At 47.8% G+C, this 11,044-nt stretch overlaps 1 protein-coding gene across 1 annotated transcript in view; it reads right to left on the reverse strand.

Moving 5' to 3' along the window:
* Positions 1-551: 551 nt before the first annotated feature.
* The window catches only part of PRXL2A (peroxiredoxin like 2A), a 13,559-nt gene continuing 3,066 nt past the window's right edge, over positions 552-11,044 (reverse strand). Inside the window, exons 3-6 of the mRNA XM_028481308.2 lie at positions 9,003-9,094; positions 5,478-5,618; positions 4,703-4,867; positions 552-1,401 (exon numbers count right to left, since the gene is read on the reverse strand). Coding sequence (XP_028337109.1) covers positions 1,288-1,401; positions 4,703-4,867; positions 5,478-5,618; positions 9,003-9,094 — 512 coding nt within the window. The 3' untranslated portion in view covers positions 552-1,287. The remainder of the gene's footprint in view (positions 1,402-4,702; positions 4,868-5,477; positions 5,619-9,002; positions 9,095-11,044) is intronic.

The following is an 11,044-nucleotide window of genomic DNA, read 5'->3' on the forward strand; positions in this document are numbered from 1 at the left end:
GGGGACCACTGTACTCCTCTTCTCTGGACTCCCATCCCCACCTTCCTACTCCTGGGCCAATTTGGTGCCTTGAGCAGACGCCCTATGGCAGAGCTCCCTTCAGGCTCTTGCTGACCTCATACTTACTCACATGACAAAATTTCAAAGATAACAAACCAATGAACTAAGTTACATTTCATCTTCTCTGTCCTTTTTCCTCCCCAGTCACCAAATTAGGCTAGAAAACCATCAATAGGAAAGCAGCTACCAATTTTAAATGCCAAGTCATTCCTCTAGGAAAGACAGCAAAATCACTAACATGAATGACAGGATGAACTTTTCTGGGCATTTGGAAACCTCTTAGATCATTAGAACTAGAGGAACTCCTCCCCCGACCCTACCCCATACACATGCAGAATACTGATTTTTTCATGTTCAGTGTCTTTGGCACCACAGGTTTAATAAATTCAGCCGTTATTATGGTAAATATTTTTATTGTTAGTGTTGTCAGAAACATTTGTGTATATGGGCAATTTCTGATGCCTAATTTTATTAGAGCCTAATTTTATTGATCATTTCTTCTAGAAAATCAAATCTCCAAGATTAGAATGGAAGACAATGAAAAAATAGATTTCACTTTATAGTTTACATTTATCAAGCCATCCAAAGCACATCAGTTCTTTTATACGAGTATTACCTTAACATAATATAATAAATCATAACAAACCAATGAACTAAGTTACATTTCATCTTCTCTGTCCTTTTTCCTCCCCAGTCACCAAATTAGACTAGAAAACTATCAATAGGAAAGCAGCTACCAATTTTAAATGCCAAGTCATTCCTCTAGGAAGGACAGCAAAATCACTAACATGAATGAATCACTAACATGAATCATTCATTGAAAACACAAGCCAAAACCTTATACCCTTAATCTTCAAGTCAATCACCAACTTTTCTTAGATTTTTAAAGACACAAAAATAAAAATCATTTCAAATAACAGCACTCAAACACCATGTATGTTTGTAATGAGGTGTAACAGTCAACTTTAAGCCTCAGACTTTCCAGGTTTTAGCTGAAATAAGCCTTATTATTATTAATTAGCTTTTTAGATTTTTATCAGTCTTGTTTGGGGGTTATTTTGCCTTATTAGGCCTAAACAGTACAATATTAAAATATGTTTATTGTCTATACTGAGAATATGGCATAAATGGGTTTCTAACTCCTTAGGGACAGCAGTGGAAACACAACACATCCCATGAACACAGGTGAGAGCCCTAGTTATCCCTGAGCTGGGCAGTTTCACACAATCATTTTTTCTCTGAGGCTGAAGTCTGTGGTTTGATCTTCCTAGCAGCTTCCAGAACAGAAACTAGGTTTACTTTGTCCCCAAATTCTTTTTCTCGGTGCTCCAGAAGAATGCCCTGAAAGGAAACAAGAGGGTACATCAGTCCTCACTCTGAGTCATTCATTCGTGAGACAGACACTGAGCGCCAGCTGTCCATCAAGGCCCTTGCTTGGGCAGCAAGGAACAGAGATCCGAATCGGTCCTGGCTCTGCCCTTGAAGAGTTCAGTCTTTTGGGGAAGGTAGATCAGGGGAGGCTCCCTTGCAATATTTGGACTGTACAAGCAGCACATTGGGAGCAGGAAGTCAGGAGTGATTAATATAACAGGGCGATCAAAGAAGGCTTCACAGGTGATAAAGCATGTCTACAGGTAGAGATGCACGTAAAGAATATTCCAGGTAGAAAGAACAGAATGAGCTTGCACAGGAAAGCCTGAAGTTGTGGAAGTAGAGCTCAGAGGTCAGACCTTGACAGGCACTAAGTGAACACCTGAAAAGGGAGACGCTATCTTTAGTTTTCCTACGAAACTGGAGGCCACTCACTTCTGATACCGTGAAGCAAAATGCGCTAAGACATACTACACCCCAAAATACCCTAAAGTTGTAAAAAAGATAAAATGTGTTTGAGATCAGCATCAAGGAATCCTTGTTAAAGTGTTCTTTGATAGGTGACAAATTAAACTCAAATTGAATTTAAAAAATAAACATTTATAAACATGTTCTTTGTACCATTATTTATAAAGACTTAAAAAAAGTGCCGGGCTTCCCTGGTGGCGCAGTGGTTGAGAGTCCACCTGCCGATGCAGGGGATGTGGGTTCGTGCCCCGGTCCGGGAAGATCCCACATGCCGCGGAGCGGCTGGGCCCGTGAGCCATGGCCGCTGAGCCTGCGCGTCCGGAGCCTGTGCTCCGCAACGGGAGAGGCCACAACAGTGAGAGGCCCGCGTACTGCAAAAAAAAAAAAGAAAAAAGAAAAAAGTGCCACCACACTGTGGTGACTGCAGGGAAGCAGATCAGGAGACTATATTTACTTGCTCATTAGAGCAGTTTGCAGACATTAAAAACACTGAGGAAGAACATATGATGACATGGGGAAATGTTCATGACATACTGGTAAATGAAAAAAGAACATCTAGTTTAGTAAGGTACCGTTTTCTAAAAAAAAAAAAACCAAAAGGCCTGTCAGCTCAGCTCTGTCCTAAGAGGTTGTCCCTGGTAGCTGAGCTTATGGAGTGGCTCTCCCCACCTTCTCCGTTTTCAAATTTCCTATGTTGAAAACACACTGCTTCTTTAAAGTTAAGTATGCTTTAAAGAGTATTATTACAAAGGAAATCCCTACTGAGTGGCAGCTGGCACGGTGGGACTGCAAAAACTCACTCTCAAGAAACACAGAGGTAAGCCCTGAGGCCAGGCCAGCCTGGTCAACCTTCCAACAGGAAGGAAGAAGGCAGGAGCTCCGGGGAGCACCAACAAAGTCAAACAACACCCCAGGAGCGAGCCAGCCAGGCTTGGGCAGCCTGTGAGCACCAGGTGAGTCACTGCCAGGCAAGAGGAGGCTGGCAGGTGAGCCAAGCCCTTCCCTGGGGGCTGAGGAAAGGCAGAGATAGGAAGGGGAAGGAATCCCAGGGGCCCGGAGTGGGAAGAGGCTGAGGGATCCTGAGGAAGGGGCCTGCCCAAGTGCAAGGGTACCTGGAAGGGGTCTTTGGGAACCACCTCCAAAGAGGGGCTATGGACAAGGGAAGGGCAGGGTCTCTGGAGCAGGACAGATCAGAGTTCCTGAGTTTCATTTCCTTTGCACCACATACTAGCTGCATATCTTTGGCTGAGTTATTTCATAGGCCCATTTCCTTACATGTAGATGGGAATAAAAATACCGACCATCCCGGATTGGTTGCAAAGAAGACATGAGATCATGTATATGAGCACCTGGCACAGGCAGGCACTCACTGGCAGCCGTTATCACTAAGACTTTTTTTGTTTGTTTGTTTGTTTTTGCAGTACGCGGGTCTCTCACTGTTGTGGCCTCTCCCGTTGCGGAGCACAGGCTCAGCGGCCATGGCTCACGGGCCCAGCCGCTCCGCGGCATGTGGGATCTTCCCAGACCGGGGCACGAACCCGTGTCCCCTGCATTGGCAGGCGGACTCTCAACCACTGTGCCACCAGGGAAGCCCATCACTAAGACATTTTGATACATTACCAGAAAGTTAGCAAACAGGTTTACGTTATATCAGACACCAATTCATGCTAGATTCTCACACAGACAAGCAACTGCAGATACCAAGGTTTAAAAGGAAGAGATTTGAAATACAGCTTAAAGTTGAAGGCTTTCTAGTCCCACTAGCTTTCCTCCCCAGCTGGGGAAAGTATGCAGTTATCAATGTCAGTGGTGAGTTCCACCATGCAGACCAACCCTGTCTCTTTTTCTTTTTTGGCCGCACCATGCAGCTTTTGGGATCTTAGTTCCCTGACCCGAGATCGAACCCATGTCCCCTGCAGTGGAAGCACCGAGTCCTAACCACTGGACCACCAGGGAATTCCAACACTGTCTTTTTACAGACAAGCTCAAATGTTGATATCATGCCCAAAGTTGGCGAGATGGGCCTAGAAATCAGACCACTGGGTCTTCCTGCCAGGCCCTTGAGCCTGCACTTACTGTACCCTGTCCTTTCTCTGTGCCCACCCGGCCTCTGCTGGCACTGCCCTGAGTCTGACGTGGAGCATCCACCCACCCGCTTCCTGAGCCCACAGAGACCTCATCTCTCCACACCTTCCCTTAAGCCTCCGTGCTGACTCTGGGTCCCCACAGCCAGGGCCTGAAATAGAGTGTGCAGAGAAGTCTGCTGCCCCTCCAGAGACAGCCAGGCCACCAGGACCCCCGCAGGGAAAGCACCACCCACCACAGCTCCCCGCTGCTCCCCCAGCAAGGTCTCTTTCCATTCCTTCTCTCCTCTTCACTTTTCTCTACTGTCCATCCTCGATGACAGGGAACACTGCAAGGGAGTAAATTCTTCACAGAATAAAGACTCTGCTTTTCTTCTAGTGTAGAAAACAGAACTTGACATCAGGAAACACGGGTCCAGGCTCCTGAAGTGCCACCGAGGAGCCGTCCTCCTTGGTGCGGTCACTTGCCCCCTCACAAGTTATTTACCTGCAAGACTCAGACTGTGTTGTGATGTTACTGTGACGAGGGAGGGGGTCATGTGAGGTGCCGAGAGAGCAGGCGTGCCATAAACGATCATTTTCCTCCCTTCCCCTTCCTCGTTCTCCCTGGCTTTCTGGAAGGAAGGCTGGGAGACTCCAAGTAGGGAAAGCCACCCTCCCACCCAACACATCAGGGTCCCATGCTCACAGACCCACTAGTGAACACACTAGGAATTTACCTGCTTTCCTGGTCCCACCACAAAAACTCCCCCAAGGATGAAGCCCTCGCCTTCCAGGTTTCCAGAAAAGCCTCCACTCCGGGCCCGGAAGAAGTTGTACCAGACACCCAGACGGACAAATCCCATGAACATCATCTTCCGCCTTTCTGGACCATAGAACTTCTTCTGTAGGAGTGAGGAAGACAGACCCCATATGAGTAGCCCATATGCCTGCCTTCCCCAGGGAGGAAAGTTCCCAGCAGGGCATCTGTTTTCAGACAAAGACCCAAAGGCTGCCGGTTCCTGTCCTCCACCACCCGACACACACAGCTGCCACCCGGGAGTGCTCTCAACTGCCTGAGCTAAACAGAACCCTGCAGCCTGCCACCCTGACTCTAATCTCTTGCTATGGATGTACAGGGTTCTTGGGCCTGACAGAGTGATAACAGTCCTACATTCTGCAGAGGTTAGTAGAGGGGAAAGAACTATGGCTGCAATGAATTAAGGGACAGGGGCTTGTGCTGGGCAACCCCCTGCAGCGCGGGGGAAACCGGTGGAGCTTTCAGCTTTTTCCAAGGCTCCCATTCCCGGGTCACAAGTCAGGAAGGGCTCAAGTAATAACTGAAGGACAGCTCTTAAGTTTTTTTCACTCATGCTCTGCTCAGAGGGCTGGAGGCAGCTGAAAGGGAGGCCGACTCCAACTCCTGTCCAGACATGCTTTGGGCCACCGAACTCTCCATGCACGACGAGCACAATCCCCAGCGGTCTGTGTCCGACAGGCTCACAGCACATGTACCTTTTCATCCAGGAAGATTTCTCCTTTGAAATAAGGCTGGAAGTCCTTCACTTCAGTCTTGACCTCCTCCTTTACCACTGCGTAGAGGGGGATGCCCAGCTCGTCCAACTTGGGCTTCAGGGAGGACAGGTCTGCAGCCTCCTGTAGAAGACAGGAAAGGTCAGGGGCATGAACTCTCGGGGCTCTGCAGCCAACCAACACCCTCTTTCCTACAGGCCCAGAGCGTGGCTGGCACCGAATGCAGAAGAACTAAGGCAACAAAATGCCAAGAATTAAGGCCTGTGTAGACCAGCAAAAGACTGTCCCAGCTGGGCACGAGGCCTCAGGATACAGTGTCAGGTCCCCTCCTCAGCCCAGGTTCCTGTCCTCTCCATGGAGGGAAGGAGAGGCTAGGCTCCTGTTATGGGTGTCCTAACCATGGCCTGGGGAGCATCCGATAACTAAGAGCTTGCACCCAAACTCAGTCCTCCACTCCTAGCCACAGCGCTTCTCTCCTAATCTCCCAGCCCCTCCACTGCACTAGAGCAAACTAGCACAAGGGCCTAGCAGTCGATCTCCATGCAGGCCATGTGAATAGCTGCCTCCACACCTCTGCTCAGCTGGCCCCCTCTCATTGCAATAACCTTCCTTCCTTCTCCAGCTCAAATCCTACCCTCTAGAAAAGGATCCCTGTTCTAAAAAGTTCTCCCTGGCTAGCGCAGCCTGGAGTAAAGGCCTGATTCTCTGTGTACATCTAATCTTTCCTGCTTGGCGACTTTTTCTGTACTGAGTCCACTGGGTTCCACTAAGTTGAGCTTTGTCCCTTAAGTTCCCAAATGAGTCTCAGAGTCAGAAACTGCCTTCCATTTCTTGTATCCCTCAGTGCCTAGCACATGGCTGGATATGCAGAAGGTACTAGGTACCAGGAGGAAAGATTCCAGGTGAAGGTGGACAATGGGGAGACCACAGCTGAGCTGCTAAGTATGGACATCCCTGATTCTCAGGAACTGCGGGCTAGATGAAAAGATGAAACTCACACATCAGGGTAGAGCTTCGATGTTAAGAACAAACTCCTTTTTCACATTTGGTGTCAGAATTAAAGAAACAGCAGGAAATCCTATCAGAAGCAGCCTACTTGCCTCCAATACGTTGCTATAGGGTGGAAACTGCATTTAATTTTTCATTTATTTTCTAGAACAACAACAAAAGGATAGCTAATGAAGCAGAATTCATTACAATGCATTTGTCAAGAGGTTCAGTGAGAGGCAAACTCTGCCCAAGAGCAGAGAGGACTACAGGTCTGATGTGGTCAAAGACCACCTGTGTGTGAAAGTAAAGGTTTTACTCACTTTCCCTGGGCTTTACTCAGAAAAAGTGTGAAGTGGAAACTGAGTCACATGCCTCCCCCCTCAAAATAACTTTGCCTGCCATCCAACCATCCTTTTAGAAATATAAATTTCCATAAAATGCTCTACCAGGGTACAGACCAGAGCCCAGAAAAACAGGTTGTAATTACAGCAGTTGCTCCTGGAACCTTGGGGTTTAGCTGGCCTTGAGAAATCAAGTCACAACAGGCTTCCATGTTGGTATTTGGAGGCATCAGAGATTGGACTCAAAAGCCCTGAGTTTAGGGCTTCCCTGGTGGCGCAGTGGTCGAGAATCCGCCTGCCGATGCAGGGGACACGGGTTCGTGCCCCGGTCCGGGAAGATCCCACATGGATTGAGAGTCCGCCTGCCGATGCAGGGGATACGGGTTTGTGCCCCGGTCCGGGAAGATCCCACATGCCGCAGAGCGGCTGGGCCTGTAAGCCATGGCCACTGAGCCTGTGCGTCCGGAGCCTGTGCTCCGCAACGGGAGAGGCCACAAAACAGTGAGAGGCCCGCGTACCAAAAAAAAAAAAAAAAAAAAAAAAAGCCCTGAGTTTAAATGTCACCTCCTGTGGTAGGCAGAATAATACCTTCTAAGGATGGATGTCCACATCCTAATCCCAGGAACCCGTGAATATGTTTTGTTACATGGGAAGGGGAATTTAAGGCAGCAGATGAAATTTAGATTGCTAATCAGGTGATCTTAAAGGAGATTATCCTGTTTTATCTGGGTGGTCCCAATGTGGAATCACTAAGGTCCTTAAATGTGGGAGAGGAAAGCAGAAGAGTCAGTGTCATAGTGACACAATGTAAGAAAAGACTTGGCCAGCTATTGCTGGCTTTAAAAATGGAGGAAGGGGACATGAGCCAAGGAATGCAGACAGCCTCTAGAAGCTGGAAAAGACACAGAAATTATTTATCCCCTGGAGCCTCCAGAAGAATTACAGCCCTGCTGATACCTTTATTTTAGCTCAGTGAGACCCACTTCAGAATTCTGATCTTTCGAACTGTAAGAAAATGAATCGGTGTTATTTAAAGCCACTGAGTATGTGATCATGTGTTACAGCAGCAATAGGAAATTAATACACCCCCTACAGCAGTATGACATTGTCACTACCTCTGTACCTCAATTTCCTCCTCTGTAAAATGAGAATAACAACAACAAGCTGTATTTTCCAGGGATGCAGTGGGGAACCAACGAGGTACTGGCGGAAAGTGCCCTGAATGTATAGTACCATAGTGCACCATGTAATGTAGGCAGATTCTCAGCCAGCCCAACCACACAAGCAGGGGAGAGCTCTGCAGGGGAAGGAGGATGGCAACTCGGACAGGACCAAGGCCATGACCTGAAAAGCAAAGTTTTCTCAAGAGCTGGAGTACTGTCGGTCCCAGTTCTCCCCCAGGCAAAGCCGTGAACCTCAGAACCTGGGTTTTCTGTCACTGACTGTATGACCATGGATAGGTCAACAAACCACTCTTATCCTCAGTTTACCTATGTGTAAAGTGACAAGGCTGGACCCTGCCTTCCCTTGACAAGCTTCCTCACTTACTGAACAGACGCGATGGCCTCCCTTTGAGGGGCCAACCTGGAGACCTCCCAGTCAGTAAGCCCCAAATTGCACCAAACTCTCATGCCCACTGCACCCACACTATCGGCATGACCATAATCCCCTGGGCTTCAGATCCAACACCGAGAGCACAGAGAGGCAGCAGAGTCACCACGTGCGGCTCTCAGCCGTCCAGCAGGGACACCAGTGGGCTCCCCAGGAAGAGGCAGACAGGCAAGTCCATTCTAAAGGTGTGGCCCTGTGCTTCCCCGGGTGCTGTAGCTGCACCACAGGCGAGGCTGCCCATGCCTGTACCAGTAACGATCCAGGCACCTCATTTCAGTACGCAAACCCCTGTGCTGAGAACCAGGAACATGCAATTGGACCTGGTCCAGGACACAGATACTACAAGGGTGAAAGGCCTTGGAATGCCAAAGGAAAGTCAAATATGTTGCTAACCCTAGGATATGGTGAGCTGTTAAATGAACAGAAACAGAGAATTAGGCAAAAAACAAAACAAAACAAACCTAGAGTAAATAACATAATGGGCCACTGTTGGTCCTGGCTAGAAATGCCCCGGTCCCCACTTGCTAGGATCCCTTCCTCTGAACAGATCCTCAAATGCACTCACCTCTCGACAGAGGAAACAGCCTGGCCTCCGCACAGCCATAATCACAGCTCCATTATTTTCCCAGAGCGCCTTTGCTTTAAAAGTCATTGGTTCTGAGGAGAAGAAAAGGGAATTCAGTATCATTTCCTCTCAGCCTGGCCCCAACCTCTAAGCACCTCATAAACAGTACCAGGCCAAACAGAGGACCTGCAAAAGTATTTCACATATGGGAAAAAGCAAAGAGGAAACACAGATAGGGAATATTCATTCATCTTTCCAAGGAAAATGAATCCAGTGTAAGGGTCCTACTGTATAACCAGAAGGCCCCTCCCCCATAAAAATCTAGTTGTGAACTTGAACATCCCAAACTGGAACATTTCTGGAAAAATAGCATATTCCTTTGCTGGTCTCAGTGGACCTTGTAACAATCCTTTAGGGCAGATACATGGCCAAAACTTGAACGAGATCTTGCACTTTGGCCAAGAAAACCCCAACTCTTAAAAAAGTATTTCAAAGAAATTAGGTCAAAAGAAATTAAAAACAACAAAAAATTTAACCTAAATATGTTAACTGCAACGTTATCCATAGGAGAGGGTAGAAGATGTCCAACAAGGAAATTCTTTGGGTGGCAGAGTAGTGTAGCTCAAGCCTGGCTCCAGTCACACTGAGTCCACATCTAGGTGTGACCTGGGTCAAGCTGTATCTCCTCCCTGAACCTCCATTTCCCCATTTGTAAATGCCGATGCCTAGCAGCTCCACTTTGGGCCACAGGGAGTATTAAAAGATGGATATAAAAGTACTCTCCAGGTAATACAGAGTTAGTGAGGGCTCAATAAGTACTATCCCTTATTATTTTAGCATTTCTCAGAGGAATCCATGTCCCTGTGGGATGTTATATAGGAAAAAAAGAAGGCGGGAGGGGATTGAAATCAAATGACACTGGGAAACTCTGGGTCGAACATAGCTAAATAGGACTCTCTCTGCAGGGCTTCTTAGTCCCTTACTGAGGTGACCTACATCATAAATCTGCAGTCACGGTTCCTGCCTTCCCTTGACAAGCTTCCTCACCTACTGAACAGACGCAATGGCCTCCCTTTGAGGGGCCAACCTGGAGACCTCCCAGTCAGTAAGCCCCAAATTGCACCAAACTCTCATGCCCACTGCACCCATACTATCGACATGACCAAAATCCCCTGGGCTTCAGATCCAATGCCGAGAGCACAGAGAGGCAGCAGAGTCACCACGTGCAGCTCTCAGCCGTCCAGCAGGGACACCAGTGGGCTCCCCAGGAAGAGGCAGACAGGCAAGTCCATTCTAAAGGTGTGGCCCTGTGCTTCCCCGGGTGCTGTAGCTGCACCACCGGCGAGGCTGCCCATGCCTGTACCAGTAACGATCCAGGCACCTCATTTCAGTAAGCAAACCCCTGTGCTGAGAACCAGGAACATGCAATTGGACATAGTGTTTCTCAAATTTATTGGACTCAGGAGCTCCTGTTTTTGAAGATCCAGGAGCCTGGAATTCCTCAGAACACACTCTAGAAGGTTTGGTTGAGTAAACAGCGGTACAATATTACTAAATATTATGGAACGATTATCATCATATTTAGAGAGACAACATGAGAAAATGAAAAATGCTTTTTGATAAGAAAAAACTAATAGCCATAAAAAGAAACAAAACTGAGTTATCTGTAGTGAGGTAGATGGACCTAGAGTCTGTCATACAGAGTGAAGCAAGTCAGAGAAAAACAAATACCGCATGCTAACACATACATATGGAATCTAAAAAAAAATGGTTCTGAAAAACCTAGCGGCAGGACCGGAATAAAGATGCAGACATAGAGAATGGTTGAGGACATGGGGAGGGGGAAGGGTAAGCTGGGATGGAGTAAGAGAGTGAAGAGAGTGGCATGGACATATATACACTACCAAATGTAAAACAGATAGCTAGTGGGAAGCAGCCACATAGCACAGGGAGATCAGCTGGGTGCTTTGTGACCACCTAGAGGGGTGGGATAGGGAGGGTGGGAGGGAGACGCAAGAGGGAGGGGATATGGGGATATATGT

Source organism: Physeter macrocephalus, chromosome 20 (genome assembly GCF_002837175.3).
Source record: "Physeter macrocephalus isolate SW-GA chromosome 20, ASM283717v5, whole genome shotgun sequence".
In the NCBI taxonomy this organism is placed as follows: Eukaryota; Metazoa; Chordata; class Mammalia; order Artiodactyla; family Physeteridae; genus Physeter; species Physeter macrocephalus.